General features: G+C 38.8%; 2 protein-coding genes across 2 annotated transcripts; both read left to right on the forward strand.

The window, feature by feature from the left end:
* The first annotated feature begins 1,914 nt into the window (after nt 1-1,914).
* On the forward strand, nt 1,915-7,450 carry fbp1a (fructose-1,6-bisphosphatase 1a). Its single transcript, XM_022195040.2, is given in 11 exon segments — nt 1,915-2,180; nt 3,622-3,784; nt 4,203-4,295; nt 4,936-5,076; nt 5,179-5,214; nt 5,216-5,317; nt 5,677-5,758; nt 5,761-5,795; nt 7,217-7,291; nt 7,294-7,345; nt 7,348-7,450. Coding segments are annotated over 11 exon segments (1,038 nt in total). The 5' UTR covers nt 1,915-2,010; the 3' UTR covers nt 7,437-7,450.
* Nucleotides 7,451-9,268: 1,818 nt separating this feature from the next.
* fbp2 (fructose-1,6-bisphosphatase 2) lies at nt 9,269-25,055 on the forward strand. Its single transcript, XM_022195047.2, has 7 exons — nt 9,269-9,573; nt 11,105-11,267; nt 13,288-13,380; nt 14,697-14,837; nt 15,910-16,047; nt 21,766-21,885; nt 24,302-25,055. Exons 1-7 carry the CDS (start codon nt 9,401-9,403, stop codon nt 24,485-24,487), a joined length of 1,014 nt encoding a protein of 337 aa, XP_022050739.2. The 5' UTR covers nt 9,269-9,400; the 3' UTR covers nt 24,488-25,055.
* The last annotated feature ends 425 nt before the right edge of the window (nt 25,056-25,480 follow it).

Raw genomic sequence — 25,480 nt, forward strand, 5'->3', positions numbered from 1 at the left:
TTGTTGTGTCCCTGGATCCAAACAGAACCTGTTTTTGAATTTGTAAAATCGGACTCCTCAGCAAACCTACTGGGATTTGTTCTTCAGCAATGATGAAATGAAAGACCATGAGTCCACTATCATGCAGTTTTAGAAGTCCACTGCTGAGACAGAGATGGAAAACTTTTCAGAAGGACAACCATCTCAGCAACTTTACATCAATCAGATCTTTATAGTACAACCTAAGACTGAATAAACAGGCCATGTCATGTGAATAAAATCACATGTCTGTTTGGTGTTTTTTGATGCATTGAAAAAAAACGAGAAAGAAGATTCTCAGATCTTATGAGACAAAACATAAGCTCTTTAGGCAAAACTGTGGAGGTTTAAGGTGACAGTAGGGGGTCTTTGAGCATTAAAGACTTAATTTCCTGCATTTTCTTGAATTTTTATGCAGCAATTTTAGCATTTTTTGCGACAAATTTATGGTGGAAATACGTGTATTTGTTGAAAGAAAAACAAACTCAGGCACCACCCTAAATCCAGTGAGTGTATGAGCTCAAATTTGTATTTTTTAAAGTAAATAAAGGACTGCACCTGTTTAAGACCTTGGCTTTGTCTATTAGTAATGATATAGTGGTTTTTCAAAATAAGTCCTCTGCTTCCTACATGTTTTGGTGTTGTTGTTTTTTTTATAGAGAGGGCATAAACGCACATATTCAGAGTCAGAATCTGTTTTTTTGCCAAGTAGGTTTTCAGATACAAGGAATTTGACATGATGTTTTGGCAAAGACTGACAAGTAAGAAAGCAAACTGTTGGAAATACTGCTAAACAAACAGACGCAAGTCAATCCAAGGGTGTAGAAAATTATTAAAAGTAACAAATATTTAAAATATTATTTAAGTCAGATAGCTGTTTAGAGTGTGCAGGAATGTTCAAATTAATCACCTGAGAATGTGCAAAACTACACAGAATATAAACAACTTAAAATATGCAAAAAGGATAATAATAATCCTATTTAACACTGCGTGTTTATGTTCCACATTAAGTCAGTGTTTATGGTGGTGACAGTGTGGGAGAGGAGATAATGTCAGTGGTGGGTCTCTGGGATTATTGAGGCCAGTTGATGTTCTAATACAATAGTGAGGCATGGTGGTGGCAGCATCATGCTAATGAGACTCCGTGCAGCAGCAGACTGGTTGGGCTAATACAGAGAAATTCAAAAAGAAAACGATGTGATGGTTACCTTTCAGCCCCACTATGACCCATGTCAAACAGCCAAAACGATACTGTAGGGGCTTCATGACAAGACTCGGACTGTCCTCGAGTGGCCCAGCCAAAGCCCAGATTTAAACCCAACAGACCATCTGTGGAGGGACCTGAAGACGGCAGCTCAGGGATGTATTGTCAAATCTGATGGATAAATAGGCTGAACTCCCCAAATCCAGGTGTGGAAAGCTTATGAAGACTTACCGAAGAGGACTGGAAGCTGTAGTTGTTGCTAAAAGAGGCCTGAAAGTAGTGAATACTTTTGCTTATGTTTTAGTGCAGACTGAGGGGCTAAAATACAAGTAGAATCATTTAAAAAATACAAAACAAACTGAAAACAAAGCAATATAATACAATTTAGGGTATAAATTAAAGGAAAGCTCAAAAGTTCATCTGCTCAAAGGTTAAAATAAAGTAAATGCACTCTATCAGAAGTGATTGCTCATAGTCTTGGTATCACTGTCAACACTGCTGAAAAGTACACCACCTTTCTTGCGCAAGTCTGGTTTCAAGTCAGGCATGTGCGCCTCCTATTGTTCTGGTCACATCCCTCTATTGGTAATTTATCATTTCATCATCATTTTGTTCAGTATGTACAAAGCGGGTGTTGTTTCCAGCTGGGCCACACCTCTCCTTCAGCTCTGGATTGGTCCCACCGCCCTCACTCCCTCCTCTCAGTTCCGCGTTGCAACGCATATTTAGTCCTGCAGCGTTTCCTCCTCCAGCTTCCACCGTCAGGCTGCAGGAGACTGTCCGCCACCATGTCCGACCAGGAGCCCATCGACACCAACGTGGTGACCATGACCCGCTTCCTCATGGAGGAGGGCAGGAAGGCGAAGGGCACCGGGGAGCTGACCACGCTGCTCAACTCACTGTGCACCGCCGTGAAAGCCATCTCCAGCGCCGTGCGTAAAGCTGGGATCGCCCATCTGTGAGTTCACAGCCCCGCCGAGTAAAAGATTCCATTAAGGTTTAAAAAGTACAGGGCATAGCAAGGGCTTTTTGTTCAATATTTAAACGTGAAGTTGACTAAAAATCCTGCCTCTCGCATCCACGTTGGCACAAACTTCGCAGGAGGGTCAGGTGGTTCTCTGTACGCCAATCAGGAAGCGCATACCTGGAGCCACCACGCCCATTTTCATGTGATGCTGTCTGCCTTAAGGTTAACTATTCAATCAGTGCTAACCACTACACCGCTGTAGTGGTTAGCATTTTGCCTTGCAGCAAGAAGATCCCTGGTTCAAATCCCGGGGTGGTCCTGGGATCTTTCTGCATGGAGTTTGCATGTTCTCCCTGTGCATGCGTGGGTTTTCTCCGGGTACTCTGGCTTCCTCCACAGTCCAAAAACATGCTGAGGTTAATTGGTTACTCTAAATTGCCTGTAGGTGTGAATGTGAGTGTGATTGTTTGTCTGTATATGTAGCCCTGTGACAGACTGGCGACCTGTCCAGGGTGTCCCCTGCCTTCGCCTGAGTCAGCTGGGATAGACTCCAGCACCCCCGCGACCCTAGTGAAGATAAAGCGGTGTATAGAGAATGGATGGATGGATGTTTGGTCATAGAATGTATAAAATTGTAAAAATCTTGCTTTGTCTACAAACCAAAGATAATCAGTACTGTCACAGAGCAGGGAAAGAAGCTGGAATGAAAGCATTTAAACAGTTTTTCATTCAATTTGATTAATCAGCTGTCAAAATTGTTTAAGATTAATTTAATACTGGACAACTAATCGAGTAACAGTTGCAGATCTAGCTTAAATGCAAATATTTCTGCCAAATGTTTAGTTTTCAGGAGAAAAATGTGTTTAGGATACTTTGGAATTTTTAATATTTTCGCATTTGCTTCGATTTTAGCAGTATTGCATGACATAGTTGTTTTTTAGGTTTATGTGAGCTATTGGAGTTTAGAAAAAATCTATGCCTGTGTACATTTTACAATTCTTTTATCTTTGTAAGTGTTTTTACGTGACCTACATGAGCACAAAGCTTTTGTACGAGCAAACATTTGTGGCTGCCAGTTGCGACAGTGAATCAGACTTCACTTGTGTTGTTGATGCAATACTTTACTCAATCACCGGCCAACCGGTGTTGTTCTGAAATGCAAAGTCATGCATCGGTTGCACTTCACTGGAGAGTAGTGATTCTGATTTCATGCAGATCTCTTATCTCAGTGCAACAATGTAGAGCTATTTGGCCTTTTCATTTCGCATTCAGAGCAAGAAAAAAATACAGTCTAACATGGAGTGAATTATCAGATGCAAAAATATGCCACAAAAGTGTCACAAAATTAGAATTATTGACCTGTTCCTGCAGTTTTACAGTACAGAGAAGTGACGTTTTTATCACAACTGTTTTTGTGCTTGCGTCTTTCCAGTTACGGCATTGCTGGCAGCACCAATGTGACGGGTGACCAGGTGAAGAAGCTGGACATTCTGTCCAATGATCTGGTTATTAACATGCTCAAGTCATCTTTTTCCTCCTGCTTGCTGGTGTCTGAAGAGAATGAGAAAGCTATCATTGTGGAGCCAGAAAGAAGAGTAAGTGTGACTGAGTGACCACATGGAGAAAAAAATAGACTTTTGTTGAGGAGTTTCAAATAAAACAAGCAGTCCTTGCTCTTCCTAATGCTGTGCCAGTGACTTGTCCATTCAAGGTTATTTTGTGTCCCCACTGAGCTTGAAAAACCTGCTGTCATTTATTTAAGCATCCCTTCCTGAAAACAAAAACCGGATCACCCAGTAATCTCAGGGTTAATGTTAATGTGTGTCTGTCCTTCCTTAAGTAACTGGCTCACCACAAAATAAGTGTCCATTTCAGTTCCTCTCAAACCTGGTAATGCTACTGTCATTATTTTCAAGTTAACCTTTTGAAGTGATGATGCAATTGTTGCTGCAACTTCCATTTAATTAGTCAATCATTGCTACATGATTCATTTCATCTTTCCTACTTTTTCAGGGCAAATACATCGTGTGCTTTGATCCTCTGGATGGCTCCTCTAACATCGACTGCCTCGTTTCCATTGGAACCATCTTTTCCATTTACAAAAAGGTACTAATACAGGTTTAAATTCCCATTCTGGATTTAGAAACTTAACGCCTAATGACATCAAATGTTTTGTTTGTTTTTAGCTTTTGCTTCATACTCACTGCTGAAAAAGTTACACTGATATAGTATTATCCACTTGAATGATATTATTTACTTTAAAAGACCACAGAAAGATTTGCTCCACTCAAAACCCAGACAGTTCTGTTGTGTGTGTTTTTTAAAATGGTTTGTATGCCTTAAGGCAAAGCTTAATCTTATTCTGGTTTGGAGATAAGATGAAGAAGACTTATTTTATTCCATAATTCTCCTAAGTTTCTCTTATCTGAAGAGCCAAAGCTTGTTAACTTTAGCCTGGGAATGTTGTTTCAATAAATAGTCCAGGGCCCAAAGGGTTAAAATGTAAGTGTGGAAACGCTTTCGAAGAAGCCACTTTACGAAGAGGGTTTAATACATTAAAAAAGAATTTGTACGACAGACCAATCAGATCAGACTTTTATGATTGCTACAGATGTAAACAAGCAAATAACAGCATTCAACAACTAAAAACGCACAATCGGCAAAAAGGTTTTCTCCTCTATTTTATTGTTCTGGATAAAAAATTGGTTTAATCAGCACTGACAGTAGTTCATACTGTTTTCTTCAGACCACAGATGATGAGCCCTGTGAGAAAGACGCCCTGCAGTCAGGCAGAAACCTGGTGGCAGCAGGTTACGCCTTGTACGCAGCGCCACCATGGTCGTACTCTCTCCACTGGCCAGGAGTCAACTGCTTCATGCTCGACCCAGTCAGTGCTCTACCATTTATTATTTCAGCATTAACAATACTGCAAAATGATTTTATAATAAATGTGTACTTCAAGAGTTACTTACAGCATTTTGCTCATTAGGCAATTGGTGAATTTATCCTGGTGGACCGGGATGTGAAAGATCAAGAAGCGAGGCAAAATTTACAGCGTGAACGAAGGTTATGCAAAGTACTTTGACCCTGCTGTTACCGAGTACCTGCAGAAGAAGAAGTTTCCCCAGGTAATGGTTCAAATAAGGAATGTTTTTAAATATCCATATCGTAAATAACTGTTTTAATAGTAAACTGATCTTTGTCCCTCAGTGGTGGCTTTTGAAGCAACCATCAAACCAAACACTGAAGAATTTAGCCAATTCTAAATAATAGTTTCTCTTGTTGTTTATTCATCTGGACCAAAGTGTAATAATCAATATACCATAATAATGGAAATATGCCATAACTGACTGATATATACTCATTTTCATCTGCAGCTCTAGGTGAGATGGTTTTCTGTATTTTTAGTTCTCTGTAGGCATCAAACAAATCAGATATTTGTATTTTCAGTGTTGTGCTTGCTGCTTAACATTTTAAATCGTTACAGGATGGCAGTGCACCCTACAATGCCCGTTATGTTGGTTCTATGGTGGCAGACGTCCACCGAACACTGATGTATGGAGGGATCTTTTATACCCAGGAAATGTGAAGAACCCTGATGGAAAGGTAAGACCTCATTGATGTTGTCTCTTACACCCTGTAAATGATACTAGTGGGTGAATTAACCATTTTAAAGAGTGAACAGGTGTTTATAATCTTGGTCTACTGAAATTGTACCCGCTTTTCAACCAATGCATGTTATTTTTTAGATGAAGGAATAAGCTACAAGCTAGTACGTGCAGCATACTAGATCATTTTAACTTGATGATTTAGTACCAAACTGATAACAACAAATTTGGAGCACTTCAGTGTGAACCTGCTTATATTCATATGATTTCAGAAAGTAGAACGATAGCAGCTGGTGATTATAGCACAAGAACTGTTAAAGAAAAAAAACTCTTTTTAGATTATGTACCATGTTGGTTCTTAAGCTTTAATACTCAAATTGCAGTTTGCAAAGTTTACACTAAACTTTGTGGCATTTTGTTTGAGCAAATGTAGCCCCTTCACTGACTTCTTTAAATAATGTCAAATAATTGGTGGCTGACTCTGCTCTGACTAAATGCTCAATACACATTAGATAAGTCAGTTCTAGCAGTATCCATGAGTCTGCATGTTCAAAGTTGTGAAAATGTTGGGGACGTTCACAGGTAGTCTGCTCCTACTGCTGTGCCAAAAACAACGGATTAGTCCTGGAGAGCTGTGGTTGTATCAGTTGTCCTCATTAAAGTACCAACACTGATTGGCCAGCCAGTGAGAATTTATTTTTTAGAAGAGATCATATCAGCAACTACCAGACCTGGATACTACAACCCTGCATGAAACAAAGCAGAGTGAATGGATCTAGTGGAAACAACAAATTAATTTTTGATAAAGGCTAAATAATTCCTCAAACTGCTGTACATTTGTAGCTTCAGCAACTGCAGGGTTTTTCAGCTTCACTTTTTCTGTGAGATTGATACGTGACCCCATTTGACTGCATATTTTCATTTTAAAAAGAACCATTCCTTGTTCAATTCTGACTCTGACTCTACATAACATGAAATTATAAAGAAGACATGTCACAATTCTGTTTCTTCACTTTCCACATCCCTTCATTAATTTGCAAGACTGAGTTAAACATGAGATTGGGCAACAGAGAGGATGTTAAAACATTGATGTTTCTGCAATATGTTTAAGTAGAGTCAGTGGATATCTGTGACTGTTTGTTACGACACTTTCAAAATTGGAGTCCCAAGGTGCACAATACAAACTCAACAAACATTAAATAAGACTTTATAATATATGACACAACCTGTACAGGTGTCTTTTTTTCCAAGCTTGAGTCACTAACTTGGCTGTTCTTACAGTAAAATAGAGCTTCATCCACAGTATTTATGCTTAAACCATGAAGCTGTAGATACAGTTTTGAAGCTAGAAATGTATTTTGTGAAGGCTTTGATGTCAGATCCAGGATGGACCTGAAACTGGCCGTGTCTCACTAAAAGCTGCGGGCTGGCTGTAGCGAAGGAAAACCCCATGGCCTTCATCATGAGCAGGCGGGCGGCATGGCCTCCACCGGCCTACGAGAACAATCCTGGACATCCAGCCTGTGTCCATCCATGAGCGCTCACCTGTGCAATGGGCTCCTCTGATGATGTGCTGGAGTTCATCGACATCTGCAAGAAACATGCAAGAAGTGAGACCACACGAGGTCGCTCTCATTAACCGCTCCTGCAAAAACCTTGATTCCCCAAAAAACTGTTTTTTTTTTTTTTTTTTCTCCGCTGTTCAGGGATCGAAGAAGTGGATGTTTTTTGTGTAATTTTCAAATGTTTCTTGGAACCAAAAATGTGAAGAGAGTTTTTGAAGTGAAAAGAGCTGAATTTGGGGGTACAAGGTTTTCATTCCAAACCAGCATATTCATGTTCTAATTGTAGAAGTCTGAGTGAAAGAAATTGGTTCAGTGGACAAATGAAGACTGTGGTCATAAGCTCATGTAACAATAAACGCACACATTCCAGAAAAAAATACAAAGATGAAGAAATCTGTGCCAAAAAAACAGACAAAATGCACTTGAATAAACACAACCTGAAGACTTTTCTCCTCAGTTTACCTTTAATTGTGCCTTAACTAGACGTACAAAGGACCGAATGCAACGAAACTTGATGCACTTATTGTGTAACAAAACTACTGTTTGAAATGATGAAGTCTTAATAAATCAAAATGAGTCTGTGACGAGAAAATCGGTGTGTTCATCATTTTGCAAATGTGTGTTCAAAAGTGTCGCATCTTTATCCCGACAGCTGTGGTGAGCTCAGGACTCAACCTGAGGACAGCTGCTATGTAACATGATTTACCTGCAACTTATTAACGGTGACAACCGAGGTGATGAAAAGTTCACTGTGAGACCTGAAGTTGGATCATGACAAAGCTGCTGCCGTTGTTCTACGATAGTAAATCTGTTTAACTCTCTCTCTTTGGAGACACTCATATGTATCCTGATGCTGCAGGTATTTAGGAAAGATTCTACAAACAGCTGGAAGCAACAAACTGGACTTCAGCTCTGGTTAATGTTTTATCAAAGCCTGCATTACATTCGCTACTGGTGAGTCCCTTTAATCTGACCTGTTACATATATATGAACAATTCAGCTGTGAAATTGTACAAATGAATAAGCAGGATGTTACTTTTTTGGTCTCTGTGATGTTTTGAACCAATATTAGTGCTGAAATGTGAAAAAAGACCTCTTGTAATCACTTTATGTAGCTTGAAGTACTTAATTTGTGTGTTTCTATCCATTAATGCAACACGATGCAGTTTGGATGTGTGCTGTGCTGTCATCATTAGGCCTGACCTAATACAGAAATGTGAGCTTTCAGACATTGTGCCAAGTTTTTAATTCCCTTAAAATGTTGTTTTGGAAAAGAAAGAATTGGAGGACATGGCGCCTATTAAAGTTTAGAGACACTTAATCCAGTGGAGTCGACCTTTAAGATAAAGGTCAGTTGAGAAGCTCATGGTGAACTAATGACATTTAAACCTCACTTGAGCTTGTTGTGCTTGTCTGTGCTTCTCCTCTTCTAGGATTAAAATCATAAGGTTTTATTCACATCTGTGTTCTGAAACAAAGTGTCATGTAGCTCAGAAGTCTAAACTGATTCATAAAAGTAGTTGAAATAAAATATGTTGAAATTAAACTGAGTTCAGGATAATACACACAGGCTTGTTTGGTATTAAATGTACAGTGAATTTAAACCATCACAATTTAGCTCAACATCTCATTCAGGATGTCTTAACCTTGAAATAAACACGATTATTTTCAGAAAGTTGTATGTTGTGGTGTGGGTTCATGTGGTTGAAGCAGTGGATTTCTTTTTCTTCCTCTGTTGCCACAGAGCAGCTCCGTTTTCAGGTTTATGTGCAAACAAATGTGGTTAACTACTGAGAAATTCCCCTCACAGCTGTCCTGTTACCCAAGACTTGACTTTCTGTCGTCAAGCACGTTGCAAACATTTTGACTGAATGAATTGAAGAGCTCTGTGGGATTAAACTGCACCAGCTGACACCCGACACCCCTAAGCACACCCACACTCGCTCTTCCACTCGGCTGCACTCACAAATAGATCCCTTCGGCCGGGAGAACACGCAGTCTGCTTTCCAACAGGAACGCCAGAGGAGCCACAAACAGCATGTCGGACCAGTCGGCCTTCGACACGGACGTATGGACCCTGACCCGGTTCGTCATGGAGACCGGGCGGCAGGCGAAGGGGGCGACGGGTGAACTGACGCAGCTCATCAACGCCATGCTGACTGCCATCAAAGCCATCTCCTCTGCTGTGAGGAAGGCAGGTCTGGCCCACCTGTAAGTACGGTGGTATTGGAACAAGCTTGCTGCGGAACACTGATATGCATGCTCCTTCGCAGAACTGACTGAAAGGGACAAATAAAACAAAGATTATTGTGCAGTTGTTGTGATTATATTCTATTAAACATGCATGCTGAGGCTTTTTAAGACTTGTCTTGCTTGCATCCCTGCATGGAGAGGTGAAGGCCAGCTGCAGAAGAGCTGGTAGTGCTCAAGTGGAATGTTTGACATTTTGTTCAGTCAAATGGTAAATTTAGAACTCGTGAGAGTGTTTGTGTTCCTGTGCATGTGTTTAGAAGTTGTAAAAGATAGATCAGATCCGATTTCAACACTATGCAATATGCACAGTAGAGGTCGTGCTGCTCCAACGTAAGCAGCTTTGTGTGATTTAGGTTCATTTCAACACTTAAATGTTGAAGTAATAAAAGATTGTGCAGCTTTTTCTACAGGGTGACCCAAAAGTTTGGAAACAAAGTTTAACTGCAGTGTCTATTTGAGTTGGGGTGCATGAATTCATTCTTATTTTACCCATTTTTGTTATAGCATAATAAAATAACTTAAAAGCATAGTATTTGCCAAGTGCAATAACTCGGAAGAAAATGAATAGAACCATAAGGTCCAGGTATGCTGGAGCAGAACTTCAAAATGCAGGCCATCAGTGTCAGATTTCAAAACTCTTGATGGTAAAGTATCTGACAGTTTTAATTTTTTTAAACATCAAAAAGTACTATGAGGGAACATTTACTGGCCAGTTTGAGGAACCTTCATAAGCATGAATGAAGGTACATTCCAGAAGATACCAGTGTAACGAGGTGGTGGAAACATTCACAACTTTGTATAAGAAATGAACATGTCAAAATAGGTTTGTTTTACACTAATCTGTTACTCTTCTGAATATATCTGTGGTACTGATTTATTGAAATAACATTATATTATTTGGATTATAGACTTTTCATTTGTTTCCAAACTTTTGGGTCACCCTGTAGCAGGGAATAAATTGGAAAACATTTGTGACTGTGGAATAGTAACACAATAAGCGGTTCTTTGTTTGAGGTATTGACTTTGGAGGGTTGCCAGTTTTACTTCAGGGCAGTTGCCTCAGGAAGGCACCTTTTGTTTTCAATATCGGAGTACCACTGAGCTCAGTTTGAGTAAAATGACTTTCTTGCACATTCCCTTCTGATACTCATGCAGTAACAGCAAAAATGTCCCATATTAAGGAGAGAATGAAACTGTGGCGGCTCCTGAAGAATGCATCATTGTTCTGTTTGAGTTATGTAACCGAGCACAAATCAACAGCTGACCCAAAATCAAGATAATTGGCATTCACAAGTGAAGTCCACTCCAATGACTGTGGTAATTAAAGTGCACATTTGTGTCCCCTGATGGAAGCTGTCACTTTATCTCGGCCAGTTTTTCTTGCTTCAACAAGTAGCTGAATATAATCTTTCACTCTGCAATGAAGTTGGACCCTAACCAAGTGTTTTATGCGTGCGACTAAAGCTTGGCTGCTGGTTGGTCCATGCAGGCAGGGCATGGCCGGCTCTGTGAACGTGACGGGGGATGATGTGAAGAAGCTGGACGTGCTGTCTAATGACCTGGTGATCAACATGCTGCGGGCTTCCTACAGCACCTGCTGCATGGTGTCTGAGGAGAACAAGGAGCTCATCATCACTCCCAAGGATAAGAGGGTAAATTGGTGAACAATGGGGGTTTACTAGGAATGAAGCAACATTGTAGGCAGGGTATTTCCTGGCTTAGATCAGGCCTTTAGGGGTTGGCTTTGCATAAAGTTCAGTTCAAGCAGGTAATGAGTCTGTGTTGTCTTTGGCATAAATGATGCATTTTCCTATTATTACTGACTGTTGCATAAACAAAACGTAAAAGTAAATCAATTCACAATGACTAAAACTAATTGAAAAAATTAATTGCTTCCCTTATTCTGTTGACATTCTTCTGATTTTTCTATGGTGCTGCCTAAACATCTGTCTTCAGGGCACCAAAAAGTCCTCTCTGCAGGACAAACCCTGGTGTGGTGATGGATCATATTTATTTCATGCTAGCGAATTTAGAGTACTAAGGATTGATGCTGATGGGACAGTTTCAACTCATCTGTTAAAAATGTGCTTTACATGATCACTGAAAAATTAAATGCATTCAGAGAAGATTTCTGTGCATTTATTACTGGATTATCTACAATATACACACAGTAGAAGACCCTGGTCAAAGCAATTCTTTATATGTTATTGTGCAGTAGTGAAGTTTAAAAATCCATCATGTTGCTGTCATTTTTTACAAACTGATTGTCAGCTGTTGAAGCGTGACATCCTGGTTAACTGTTCTCACAGTCTGGAGGATGGAAACATCTTTTTTTAAGGGTATATTATTAGGGATAAACAATGGTATCATTCAATAAAGGCTTTAGAGGGAAGATTGTATCTTTGCCACACACTTAACATTAACAGACAGATATAACCTGGCAGGCTATAAGTTTACAGTTTAGTAAATATGTCATATTTTATGTGGTGGTTGAAGTAGTTAATTGGAAATTATATTATTTTATGTCTGCCAGAGGGTCACCACTGTAAGAGTAGTAATAATATGTTGATTCTGATAAAGGAAAGACTTGATGTTTTCTGCAATTACATGGAAAATATGTGCATGTGCAGAAAATTAGTCCAAAATTATAAGCACATCTGATATTTGAATAAATCTAATATTGTGAATTCCTAGTTATTACAACTGCAGCTGCGGACTTTTAGCTTTTTATGGAACTTACTGTGCATACACTGCTGTTCAAAAGTTTGGGGTCACCCAGACAGTTTCACATTTTCCATGAAAACTCACTTTTATGCATGTGCTAGCATAACTGCACAAGGGTTTTCTAGTCATCAATGAGCCTTTCAACACCATTAGCTAACACAATGTAGCATTAGAACACAGGAGTAATGGTTGCTGGAAATGTTCCTCTGTACCCCTATGGAGATATTCCATTAAAAATCAGCTGTTTCCAGCTAGAAAAGTCATTTACCACATTAACAATGTCTAGACTGGATTTCTGATTCAATTAATGTTATCTTCATTGGAAAAACTAAACTGTTTTCTTCCACAAAAATAAGGACATTTGTAAGTTACCCCAAACTTTTGAACTGTAATGTATATGCATTTAATTTACAGTGGTAGATTAAATGTACAGTTTGCTGGCAGCTATCTTTGGTTCCATTTATATGATAACAATATTTCGGATGCTCCACTTCTTTTGACTTTCAGAATACCAGCGATGAATACAGACCTGAACACTTCTGAACACTGCTTTGACACAAGACTGCAGTTCTCACACTGTCTGCTGGTTTAATATTGCATATTTAATGTTATCGCAGGCTGCAGCTGCACTGAAACCATAAATTATTCACCATTTGCCACCAAAGGCGCCAAGTAAATTAATGTTAGTTCACGACTAACAACTGGGATGCTGTTTACTGTCACTTATGTTCAATTTAGGAGCATTTTTGTCTGTTTTGATGGTGATGATTTACATTTTTTTTAAAGGGAATGCATCTAATATTTGCAAAATGGCTACATATAAAGAAAAAACAAGCAATTATATATAGGGATATTTTAAAGAATCTATATATTTTTAAATATTTTATGTTAGAATATTGGGTTTTCAAATTTTTGCTAACTTTTTGGTCTGATTTTATTGTTTCACAGGGGAAGTATGTGGTCTGTTTTGACCCTCTGGACGGCTCCAGTAACATCGACTGCTTGGCTTCTATCGGCACCATATTCGCCATCTACAAACGAGTAAGTCTGAGATGTGCAAAGCAAGTTGTCAATCTGATACCACGGAGTGTTCATCATTGCTGCTGCTGAATAACAAAGGGAAGAGGAGATTTGAGGATTCCTTATTTAGTCCCAATATCTCAGCTTAAAATTATACAACTAGTGTCCAAAGGTGGAGAAAGTAACACGAGAGATAGTAAACAAACAGGAGTGCATCAGGAAAACTATTTTCACATCTTATTTATTTGTTTGGATTTAATGTTGTGCTTTTAAGATATTGTTGACTGGTTATATGATGGCAGCTCGTTGTAAATATCCACCCCTGATTGTAATGATTTTATTAGGAGAATTATTTACATTTTATTCAGTTTTGCATGCACAAGCCTTCAATTCAATGCCTAAAACATTAAAAAAAAAAAACTGCACATTTAGCGAAAAAAAGCAAAGGAGACAAATACAGGTATTTTTCGTAACGATAGCAAACATTCACCTAATTTTTTCAGCTGTTTGAACATGATCACTATGAATTTGTGATTTTAAAGTGCAGTAACACGCTGCAGACACAAGAGAGCGCTGCTGTCCAGATAATCCAGGTTTCAGCTTGTTGAACCAGACTCAGAAAGGAATGTAACTGTTGTCAGAATCACAGTCTGTTTAAAACAAACCACAACACTACACCCGTCTACAGTCTGTCTGCACATTGTCTCTGAGGTGAAAGAAACTCCTCTACAGTTGTTTTGACCATAACTATCATAATTCAGATGCAATTTAAATGCAGTTTCTTTGGCTTCTCTCAGCTGATATGATTTGAAAACTGTAAATTAATGTCAGATTGGTATTCTGAGAACCTAAGCTAGACTTTATAATGTCTTGTCTGTTCCATGCCTGCTGTGGGGAGTTTTAAAACCTCAGGTTTTTGTTCATTGACCCTAATAATACAGTGACTGTAAAGAGTAGACCAGCCTTCAGTCTGACCTTCTTAAGCTTTCAGATCCTATAGTTTCCCTCTCACATCCCTGACTTTATGATTAACTAATGACCTCAGCCATTTATGATGTTGTATATGGTATCAGTGAAGAGCTTTTCTGTGCTATCATGTTTGGAGATAAAACGCAAAACATATGATCTGGTTATGAAACAGTAAAATGTTTCTTTTTGACATCATTTCTAAAAAGTAAACATCATTTTCACACATCGCCTTGAACGATATAATCCTTTTTTTAAGTAGACATTCATAGGTTTGTTGTGTCTGCGGTGATTTTGGCAGTCTACAGGATCCCTCTGCTCGTTTTCATTGATTTGCATTTGTTGTTTCATTCCCACCTCGTGATGTTCAGCTATCAGACGGGGAGCCCACAGAGAAAGACGCCCTGCAGCCGGGTAATAGCATCGTGTGTGCCGGCTACGCCCTCTACGGCAGCGCCACCCTCGTAGCCCTCAGCACCGGCGCCGGCCTCAACTTCTTCATGTTGGACCCAGTGAGTAAACACTTAAATGTTGACTGTTCCCCACAACACCAAAAGTGACAATATGTAGTGTTATTTCCACACCACAAGTAATATTCTAATTTCCTTGCCTCTCTTGCAGCTGTGTTTTTACTTTTTTATATGGTTTTACTGCTCCGTAACCGACTTCATTTCAGAAAACAAATAACATCCTGTCAATCATTTCTATATGCAGCATGTGGCCACACTTTAATCAGGGATGCAGAGGACTATAAAGTCACATTAATCCCTTTTTATTTCCCAGGAAGCATCTGCCACCTTATCTAGTTTTGTATAAGTTGGCATAAGTGTGAAATATATTATTTGTTGCAAATGTCTAAGGGGGAAAAAAGCTTAAATTTGAGAATGGAGTAAAGATTTAACCCCTTTTTTATATGCTGTAGTTGTTTTTCCCTCGTCAGTGCCCCTGACATGTGGTCATAACTCATCCCTTATCATTATTTCGTCATTTGTTTTCCCGGTCAGACTTTAATCTTTCACACTCACATGACTTCCTATGTCATATTCTGCCCCTTTCAGATTAAAATTTACCCACAAGTAGCAATCCATAAGAGGTAAACATTGAACTGTGGGGGAGGAATTTGCCCTTTGAAAAGTAGCTTTAGTTGTTAGAAGGTTCAATATATGTTTGAAAGTAATCGTTGTTGTTATGCATCCAGAAATGTAAAAAATAAACAAATATTTGCTGTTTTCTAGCATTGACTTCACAAACCATGAGATCTCCTCAAGGCTAAAGAGAATAATGTTGAACTGATATTTCATAATTATAAGACAGAGCTTGTTTTGTGCTGTACTGTTTTTTTCTTCCAAAAGTGTGTTTTCTCTCTCACTGGGAACTTTTTAATGCAGATTTTTCACGATTCGGTGTGTATAAATGTCCCTTGAGTTTCAGCCTTTACTTATTGAATTCCTCAACTATTACACAGATTTGCAGCTGCATATAAAATGGCACTTTTTCTCAATATCTGACTATTAAATAATGTCAATAAATTCAGTTTTATGTTACTTTTTGTGGCATCTATACGTTTCATTTTTTCCTCTTCAGGCCATTGGCGAGTTCATTCTGACTGAGAGGAACGTGAAGATCAAGCAAAAAGGGAAGATCTACAGTCTTAATGAGGGCTACGCAAAATACTTCCATCCCTCCATCAATGAATACCTCAAACACAAGAAGTACCCTGAGGTGAGAGGAAATCACCAAACTGCACAACTCACAGAAGAACCATATGTGACAATAGCTGCAATGACCTGCAGCCATTTTTAATAAAAGTTAATCCGTTTCAGTAATTATTGTTAAGAGAACAGTCTAAATCCTCTCATCCAGCTCCCAAGATTGAAATATTTCCTGTTTTTTTTAGCCTATATATCAGAAAATTGAATATATATGATTGGTGGACAACATAAAACATTTGAGGACATCAGTTTGGTCAATTTTCTAACATTTTATAGACAAAAAAATAGATTAACCCACAAAATGAACTGCAGTCGTACATGTTACACTTCATGTAAGCCAAAGGTGTGGTTCTACTTTGTGTTTGTGGTTTTAAATCTGACACCTTTCACTGAAGCTAACAAGAGTTATTACCCACGGAGCATCTGTTTTGCTGGCTCACTACTAACCTTCCTGAGGCTCACCCGTCATGTGAGTCCTGATGCAGCGTTTGCTTCGGTAGGATGAGTTTGGTTGGCAGCACAAAAACAGCTGAGCTCTGTAAATAGTTCTTGATGGCAGACGTTATTGAAATTCAAAGTTTATATCTGATATTTTATACTATCCTATACCCATTTTTGTGCAAGAGGTCATCCTTTTTTGTAATTTTCTAAGATTTTGCAAGATCCAAAACTTTACCTGCAGTCAAAAGTAAAATCTAATCTAAAGGTTTCTTAATTTATTTCTATTATTGTCAAAGTAATCACAGTAATCTCAAACTAATTATTAGTATTTCAGTTTTTTTTGCTCTTTATAATTAGACATAACCATCCAGAAGTTCAGTTGCCACCAAGAAGCAATTTCAGCCGCCGCTTAAATGTGACATGTAGCTTTATTGCTGGAATAAACAAACATATAATCGAAAATTTAAGGTAAAAATCTTGCGTTTCAGGGGTTAAAGTGCAGATGCTTCATGCAGACAGGTGAACAAAGCAGAATGGGCAAAGAGTAGCTATGACCTGAACAAAACATGTGATTGGCAGTCAGCCAAGCGTTACACTTGGGTCAGACAGAACGAAGGGTCGGTCAGCTGAGCTGCAGGATGGCGACACATTTACTGCAGGAAACATAGTGTTCCTCAGGAAACTGCAGCTGCTCATCTGGAAACTCCTGTGTCCACACGTGTGCACACTCAGCACTTCTCCTGCAGAGTCACAAACATCACGATGAAGTTTGCTTGGTCATCAGCATCCTTCTCATGGCTTTGCTGATATGCAGTACTTGCATGGAAATCCTTGAATGTCTTCATCTTGTGTTGACCTCAGCGATGCATAATCAGCCTGTAGAGTTAGTAGATACAATGTTATTTTTACCATATACAAAAAAAATGCTGTCTTTGAAAACCAAGACGCAAATTCCAGGGTGCATCCTCAGTGCTAAAAAGTGTAGTTCCTTAAATGACCACTCGAGGCTGCCTCCAAAAGTGAGTCAGTCCCTATAGACCTCAGTGTTAAAATGCTAAAATGTACAGCAGAAATGAGCACGTTTACAGCCTGGAACAGAAACGGTTCTGGTCACTACAGCTAACTGACTCATTGTTGACAACTGTACAAGGAGTGAAATTTTATACAACTCATCTATTTCAATTGTATTGAGGATTAAAGTTGTACATAATTGAGGATGTGCTCTCTTTAAACGACAGGTTGGTACCAGATGGACCCAGAGATGTTTTCAAGATCCATTTTAGCTCCATCTCTTTACTCATTTTTGGATTAACAGGGAGCTAAGAGACATTTCAGAGGGTTTGTCCATCTTTATATACAGGATGTCGCTAAAGTCTGGACACATAGGACATTTCATTAACTATGTTTTTCTTACCTCCACAGATTAAATATAGCTCTGTCAAAATAAGAAAGAATTGAACTCGTACTTTTCAGTGGACGTGAAGGATGGACACACGGAAAGACAGCGTTAGGAAGTGATTTTTTGGGGGCTAGCATACATAACCAATTGTTTGGTTTCTGCTGATACATTTGGTCATCCAGAATGGGGTTTCTCTGTAACACTGCCTGTTTCTTCAAAGTTTTTAACCACCTTCACCACCGTAGAAAAACAAAGTGGCGTCCTCCTTGGATGACGTGCATTAAATTCATCTGCTATCTTTCCATATGTCCATTTTTCACATTCACTCAGAAGTACCAGTTTATCTCTTTCTTCTTTTGACAAAGCCATGTTTAATCTGTAGAGGCCAAAAAAATACATAGTTCATGAGATTTCCTATGTGTCCAGACTTCCGGGACACCCTGTACAGTCAGGAGGTCTAGCATGTGATCCCATTGCTCGGCTGATGTAGAATTCCTGGGATCTTCTTCCCAGACAACCCTCAGTGAATCTAGGAAAGCTGGTTGTGTCTTAAAGTATATTTTCTGTGATCTGACAGAAGTTTACTTTCTGCCTAGATTGATGAAGTTTTTGTTTTGAGGAAAAAACAAGATTTAAATACAACAATTCACCAGACTGCTTTGAACTCATGACTACCATGAGACCTTTGACTCAGACCAAAATCATCACCTCTGCTTAGTGGTTTAGTCAGTGCTTCAACCTATATTTTGATCGTCGGACACAGCTCTGTAAGGCTTCCGTCTTTGAAGAAAATCAGAACAAAATGGAACAAAAGGAGAGAAAAAAGATGTAAACAAACTTTTCAGATCAGCTGCAGGATAAGCATCTCCATCGTTAAGCTCAGTATGTGAAAATGTTGCTTGTAAAGTTATTCTTTATCTTTCACTGATGCTTGGAGGGAAATTTATTCCCTTTTATTAGACATGAGGAACCCAGAATCTTGTAGCTGTGAGGGGATGGTGCCAACCACTGAGGTGCTCTGCTGCTCTGTGGTGTTAGATGCATTTATTTCAAGTTACAATAACTAACAGCATTACTAGCATTAGCCATAACATTAAAATCACCTAAATAATATGGTGTTGATCTGGCGAAAACAGTCTGACACACTAATCAGAGCTTAAATAGTGGATCACTGAGGGGATCTGGTCCCAGACATCATGGCAGTGGATCATTTGGTTCGGTGGTTTTTAAGGTGGATCCGGCTCGTTCTAATGCAACCCAGAAATGCTCGACTAGATTGAGATGTTTGTAGTTGAAGGCCAGATCATTACCTTAGGCTCAGTTTTTGCAATTTGACTAGCCGTATTATTCTGCTGGGGGAAGCTGCAGCTGTTGGGGATGCTCTGCTACGTGTCTGAGTAATGTCACATGAATGCAAAATTCCAAAAGGTTCTCAGGCAGAACATTGCATTGTACCAAGCTGATCAATGCCATTCACTTCACCTGTCTGTTTTCTTTTAATGTGATTGTTGGTGAAGCTTCTTGCAAACACAAAAATACAGTTCATTGAGCTCTGAAATATTTAGAAAAATAAGCTTCTGTCAGTTGTCAAAGTAAGTTGTACAGGATTGAGCTAATTAGAGAGTTGTCTGACATTAGATTTGTTGTCTCAGAACCTTTTACACTACAGCTGCAGCAATTAATCAATTAGTTGTCAGTTATTAAGTTCATCAACTATTTTGACTATCAATTAATCAGTTTGACTCGTCTTTTTGTGGAAAAAACAAACAAACATGAAATCTCTTCGATTCCAGCATTTTAAATGTGAATATTTTCTGGTTTCTCTACTCCTGTTTGACAATAAACGGAATATATTTGAGTTAGGGACAAAACTTTTAACATCTTGGGCTTTGAAAAACACAGATTTTCTGACATTTTTTTGAACCAAACAAAAGTAGTTTGCAAAAAACATGATCATTAGTTGCAGCCCTGTTTCCAACTTTGCAAAACTTTTATTACTCTTTTAGGTGTTTAAATAATGGAGAATGTCAGTTTGACATTGCGTCACAGTTGATCTTCTATCCTTGAACACTCGTGATCATGTTACACTTTGTACATTAGCATCATGACACAGCACAAAGCATCGGTAACCACAGAGTTACTCACTGCCGTTTGTCTGGCACGTTATGAAACAGCAAAAACTTGTATCACAAGGTGGAACTGGAAGGCAGAAGTTTGTGAAAAGACCCACTGGGGAAGTTTAAACCAAGTGCAGATGTCAAGTCTTTAGTTTGTCCTTTAAGTGAGTCAGTTCCAGCCTGACGTTGTTGCACCTGTTGAAGAAAAACGCTGCAGAGTGCTAGAAGCAGGGGGTTAAATAAAAAACACTGAAGTCTAGTTAGTGGAGAATCACGAAAAAATAGGCAGAACAAACATTTCCAGGAGTTAAACCTTTATTCTTTGTTATAGAGCTGCAGTATAAAGTCACATGTGAAGCAGAAAAAAACACCATGTGGCTGTTGGAAGCTTTAATCTCCTTGAAAAAACAAACCAAGTTAGGTGAACATGACCCGATCATATCATCACTTTAACAGCTTCTCTGTCAGCACTTAACACACCAAGTTAATTTTCATACACATCTGACCCTCAAAAACTTTCCCTCACTCTCTGGATGCCACTTCTACTCTTTCCTTTTCAGTTCTCTTACTTTATTTTAGAATGCTGTCATTCGCTGTACTTTTTTTTCCTTTTTCTCAGAGTTTGTTCTATTTGGGAGGGTCAGTTTTGGGAAACACTATGAGCACACTCATTCACACCCCTCCCTTATGATGACGGGATGTGACTCAGCGAGCACATGACTCTGCATCACGTTGTGCCGGTTTGAACATGCAGCTCACGTCAGGTGGTTTAGCAGCAGTAAAATATGGAACAATTGAATGAAACATGGTGAAAATTCATTTTATAAAGAGGTAAACAATGAATGTCGTGTTTTCCACAATTCAAATGATCAATAGTAGAGTTTTCACACGCTGGAGGGTAAGGTTGTGTGATTTGAAGCAGCTTGTTTACTCCCTTTGTCAGGTTTAACGTATGTTCCAGCAGCTGCAGACTTTGACCTGCTTGTTGTTTGCTGTTGAGTTTTACCTCAGCAGCAGGTCACGGCTCAGAAGCAGCTGCTGCTTTCAGATGTCCGTGCGTAATTTAAACTTATTTGTAGCTTTACTTAATAAGAGTTTGTTAAAACCAGCTGTTTAAATCCCTCAGAACCACAGATTTCCTTTAGTATTTATGTGCAAACTGGCTTTCTTTCACACCAAAATCCAATGTCTTTTGGTGTTCTTGCAAAAAGCAGAAATGTAGAATGTTTTAAACATTAAAAAGCATAAAAACTCACATTCATGAAGCAAACAATTGTGTCAAAAGTCATGAAAATCTGAAATCGGTTGCCAAATCACGTCACAGTTGCGTGTTTAGTAAATGAATGAGTGAAAAGTTTGCCTTTAGTGACAAAAAAAACAGCCTGTCTATAGTCTACCAAATAGCAGCTAGGTGACATTTGACAAAAGAAAGCAAAGTACATCAACATTTTTACAACTTTATTCGCTTAATTTCCCTTTATGATTAAAATAAATAACAATCTGTGTTCAATCCAGCTGTTTAAATCCCTCAGAACCACAGATTTAGTGAGTTATTTGTGAGCAATCCAGCTTTCTTTTATACCAAAACAGAATTTTGTGTAAAAACTATGTCCTTTGGGTTAAAAAATGAAGGAATTTTGGGGAAAAATGGGCTTGAAAACTATAAAAACTGTCACCATGAAGTAATACGTCAAACACCAATCTTGACTTTTGCTCAAAAACATTTAAAAACTGTAAGCACTAACATTTAAAACGTCCTCTCCTCCTGCAGGATGGTAGTTCCCCCTATGGAGCTCGATATGTCGGCTCTATGGTCTCAGACGTTCATCGCACCATCGCTTATGGAGGAATCTTCATGTATCCGGCCAATGAGAAGAGCCCCAAGGGAAAGGTAAGCGTTTTGTGTTGGCTTCACAAACAACAAGATCTTGCGCTACTTAAGAACAACATTTAATATATTGAAAAATGCAGAATACAGATGAAAATGACCTGGACATCACTCTCCATAAACTACACTGATTCAGTCCTTGCAGAAAAGCTCAAATATGCAGTTTTATAGCAGCTGCTCATATCTCAAAGTTTTATTTTTGTGACCCAACAGCAGTCGACTTTCTGTCCTGAATGACAGAACTTTTGTTTGGGAAAAACTAAGATTTGAATCCAATATTTCTATAGACTACTACTAACTACGCAGTGAACTTGTTGCTAGACCGACCTTAGACTTTTACCTCGAAATCTGGGCTACATAATGATGGCATGAATAATATCAAAAGGACAGTTAATTCTCATGATTTTACATTAATTTTAGGGACTAAATATTTTCATTACATTTTCACATTTGAATAAATAGAGCCATTATTTCACTTTCGTGTTGTGCTACATGCGTCATAAGTACAAATCTTCACTTTAATATAATCCTCAACAGGATTCAGAGGCAAAATGTAACTGAAATCGTACCCCGAACTGCTCACTTGCTACTCATAATGCTTACTGATAGACACTACAGTTCACCGATGTTCCCTAAACGCATCACAAGCAGGCTTCAATAAAAGGCAGCTGAGCGGCTTTGCACAGAGAAGCTTCTAGTCTCCACTCGTGACCAACAATGACCAACCACATGTGACCAAAAATGACTTGAGAAAGAGTAAAATAAGGTGTTTAATGTCAGATTTACCCAAGTGGTGACCAAGTGATTTTATCTGCATTAACTGTTTTCAAAGAGCAGGTTTTTTATATATGCAGAAGACACATTTTAAACCTGAATATCGCAGATCTTGTTAATTTAACTATGGGACGCTATGAGTAACTGTGCAGCCTCGACCATCAACTACACCTTTATACTTAGGATGTAATTCAAGGCAGCATTTTGAGGTTTGAAACACAGAGTTGGATTTTTAAAACGCAAATAAGGCAGCAAAAAGAAACCAAAGCAGATCTGAACCACAAAAACCTCCAGGGTGCCAGAGGGTCCGAGAGTCAACAGTCAGTTTGAGGTCAGTCTGTCTGACTGTGAAAGAACTATTGCTTCCACTGACAAGTAACAGAGCAGTGAATTTGTCAGTAGTGTAACTGGAGCCTGTTGTTTTTATTGTCCTGTGATAAATAATGCTCAAAGGCTGGTTGTAAAGACAAACTTCGACTTCTTTCCCATTTCTCTCCAGGCCGCTTGACTCAGTGACCCACTTACCCCAAATATACTTATTTACAATACTTCATTACTAATCTACTCAGAACAAATCAGTATCAACTGATTTGAACTGGGGATTTCAGAAGCACTGAGAACAATCCTTTCTCAAGATGATCCAGATCCCAATTAGTGACAGTTAACTTTGCGTTACATTCTGGAAAAACTAAGACACCGTAAACCCGGTGACATAAAAGCAGGACAGAGTCAGCTGTGGAAAGGTTCATTATGAAATTAGATTAACTAAATTTGGGCAGCCCTTGTAAGAAAAACTGCTCGTTTTTAACTGCACATCCACACACAGTCAGGACCTGCTTCACACTTCAGTATCATCATTAAAACACTGAAACAGAACCTGAGAACAAATAGCTTTATCCAAATGTGACCTGGTTTGATCAGCCGGTGCTTAACAGGAAATGCAATAAAGAAAACAGCACAAGCTCTTCCACAAGTAGGTCTCTGAATGATTAGCATCACATAACCACTACGTACCTCCTCGTATAGATATGACAACCTCGTAAAGCAGAAGCAAAGCAGAAAGTGGTAGTTTTGATGGTTTTAATTGGCTTATTTCTTTACTACCACATCCGACCAAGAAAAAGCAGCAAAACCTCCTGTTAAACAAGCTGGAATTAGAAAATATTGGGCAATTTTGCTTGGAAAATATATCAGTTAATCATCAAAATGCAGCATTAAGAGGAACTGTGTGATCTTTGATTTGAAATAACAAATCCTGATTCTGCTCAGTCTGTTCTGCTTATTTCCATAATACTCCTTTGACCTCCACTTCCATTCAAAAGTTAGCTAGAAACATCCTTATTTTTGAAATAAAGGTATTTTTTCAATGAAGATAACATTAAATGAATCATAAATCCAGTGTAGACATCGTTAATGTGCTAAATGACTATTCTAGCTGGATATTTTTAATGGAATATCTCCATAGGGGTACAGAGGAACATTTCCATCATTCCTGTGTTCTAATGCTACATTGTGTTAGCTAACGGTGTTGGAAGGCTAACTGATGATTAGAAAACCTTTGTGCAGTTATGTTTCATGGATAATGTGGAATTCTCTGGGTGACCCCAAGCGTTTAGCGTAAATGTTTTAAAATCTGTCGTTAAAGCTGCGGCTGCTGTACGAGTGCAACCCCATCGCCTTCCTCATCGAGCAGGCGGGCGGCCTCGCCACCACCGGCACCCAGAGGATCCTGGACGTCCAGCCGGAGGCGCTCCACCAGCGGGTTCCCTTTGTGGTCGGATCCGCAGACGACGTCAACGAGTTCCTGTCCTTTGTCAAGAAGTTCCCCTGAAGCTGCAGCAGCTTCGTTTCACTTCAGGAACACCAAGATTCTCACACTTACAAGAAACTGTTGTTTACATCAAGAGTTACCCAAGCTTGTTATGTTCAATCACAACCTCGAACAAACTGCAACATTTATAATCATTAAATATCAGCTTTCCAAAACAAACGCTTCTGATTTTGTTTCATCCATTTTTAGAAAGTTGAGCAACAGAATTTGAACAAAATGTCTCGAAGAGCTGAGATTTTGATGAATTTGCTGAATTTTGTTACATATAAGCATTAATTTGACACGGGGAAGAGGAAAAATACAGTGTTTTTAATCACAATCTTACATTTTTGAGTTGTTATTGATTCAGATATGATGAGATTCTCATTTTGTGCTTCTTAAAAAGCTGGACCTCCTCGATAAAGGACATTTTCAACAGGTAATTGACTTCTGAAATGTTATTTAATGATTGAAATCTTATATTTTGCTGCTGTAGGAATTTTTTACATGTATATTAACAGGCTACAGTCTTATTTATGGATCAAATCAGCAAAACAAGCAAATAAAAACATATTTCTTCTTATCTTTAGGTCAAATGATCACTGGTGGACATCTTTAACCAGCCGTTGGTTAATTCCCTGCAGCTCTTCATAATGAAACTTTCTGTAGATGTTTCTTCCTCCTCAGTTGTCTCTCTAGCTGCCCTCGCCTTTGTTTATTTTGTTTATTTTTTTAAGGTTGCACAACACAACAGCACGTTCCTCCAGCTGCTGGCCGTTCTGTGAATCAGCCTGGACTGAACTCTGAGGTGAAGCAAACATGTCACATAAATCACATAAACACACACATTTGATTAATGTCTTCTGTTATGAATGGGCCATTCTGTGTCAAGGTTGTTGCTGGACCATCTCAGAATCTGTTGAAACTTTGTTGGAATGACCTTTGGCATCTGAAACTGACATCTGTCCATTTTTTATAGCTGAAATTCCAACTTTTTCAATAGAAACTTTCACA

This window comes from Acanthochromis polyacanthus, chromosome 7, assembly GCF_021347895.1.
Source record: "Acanthochromis polyacanthus isolate Apoly-LR-REF ecotype Palm Island chromosome 7, KAUST_Apoly_ChrSc, whole genome shotgun sequence".
NCBI classification, from domain to species: Eukaryota; Metazoa; Chordata; class Actinopteri; family Pomacentridae; genus Acanthochromis; species Acanthochromis polyacanthus.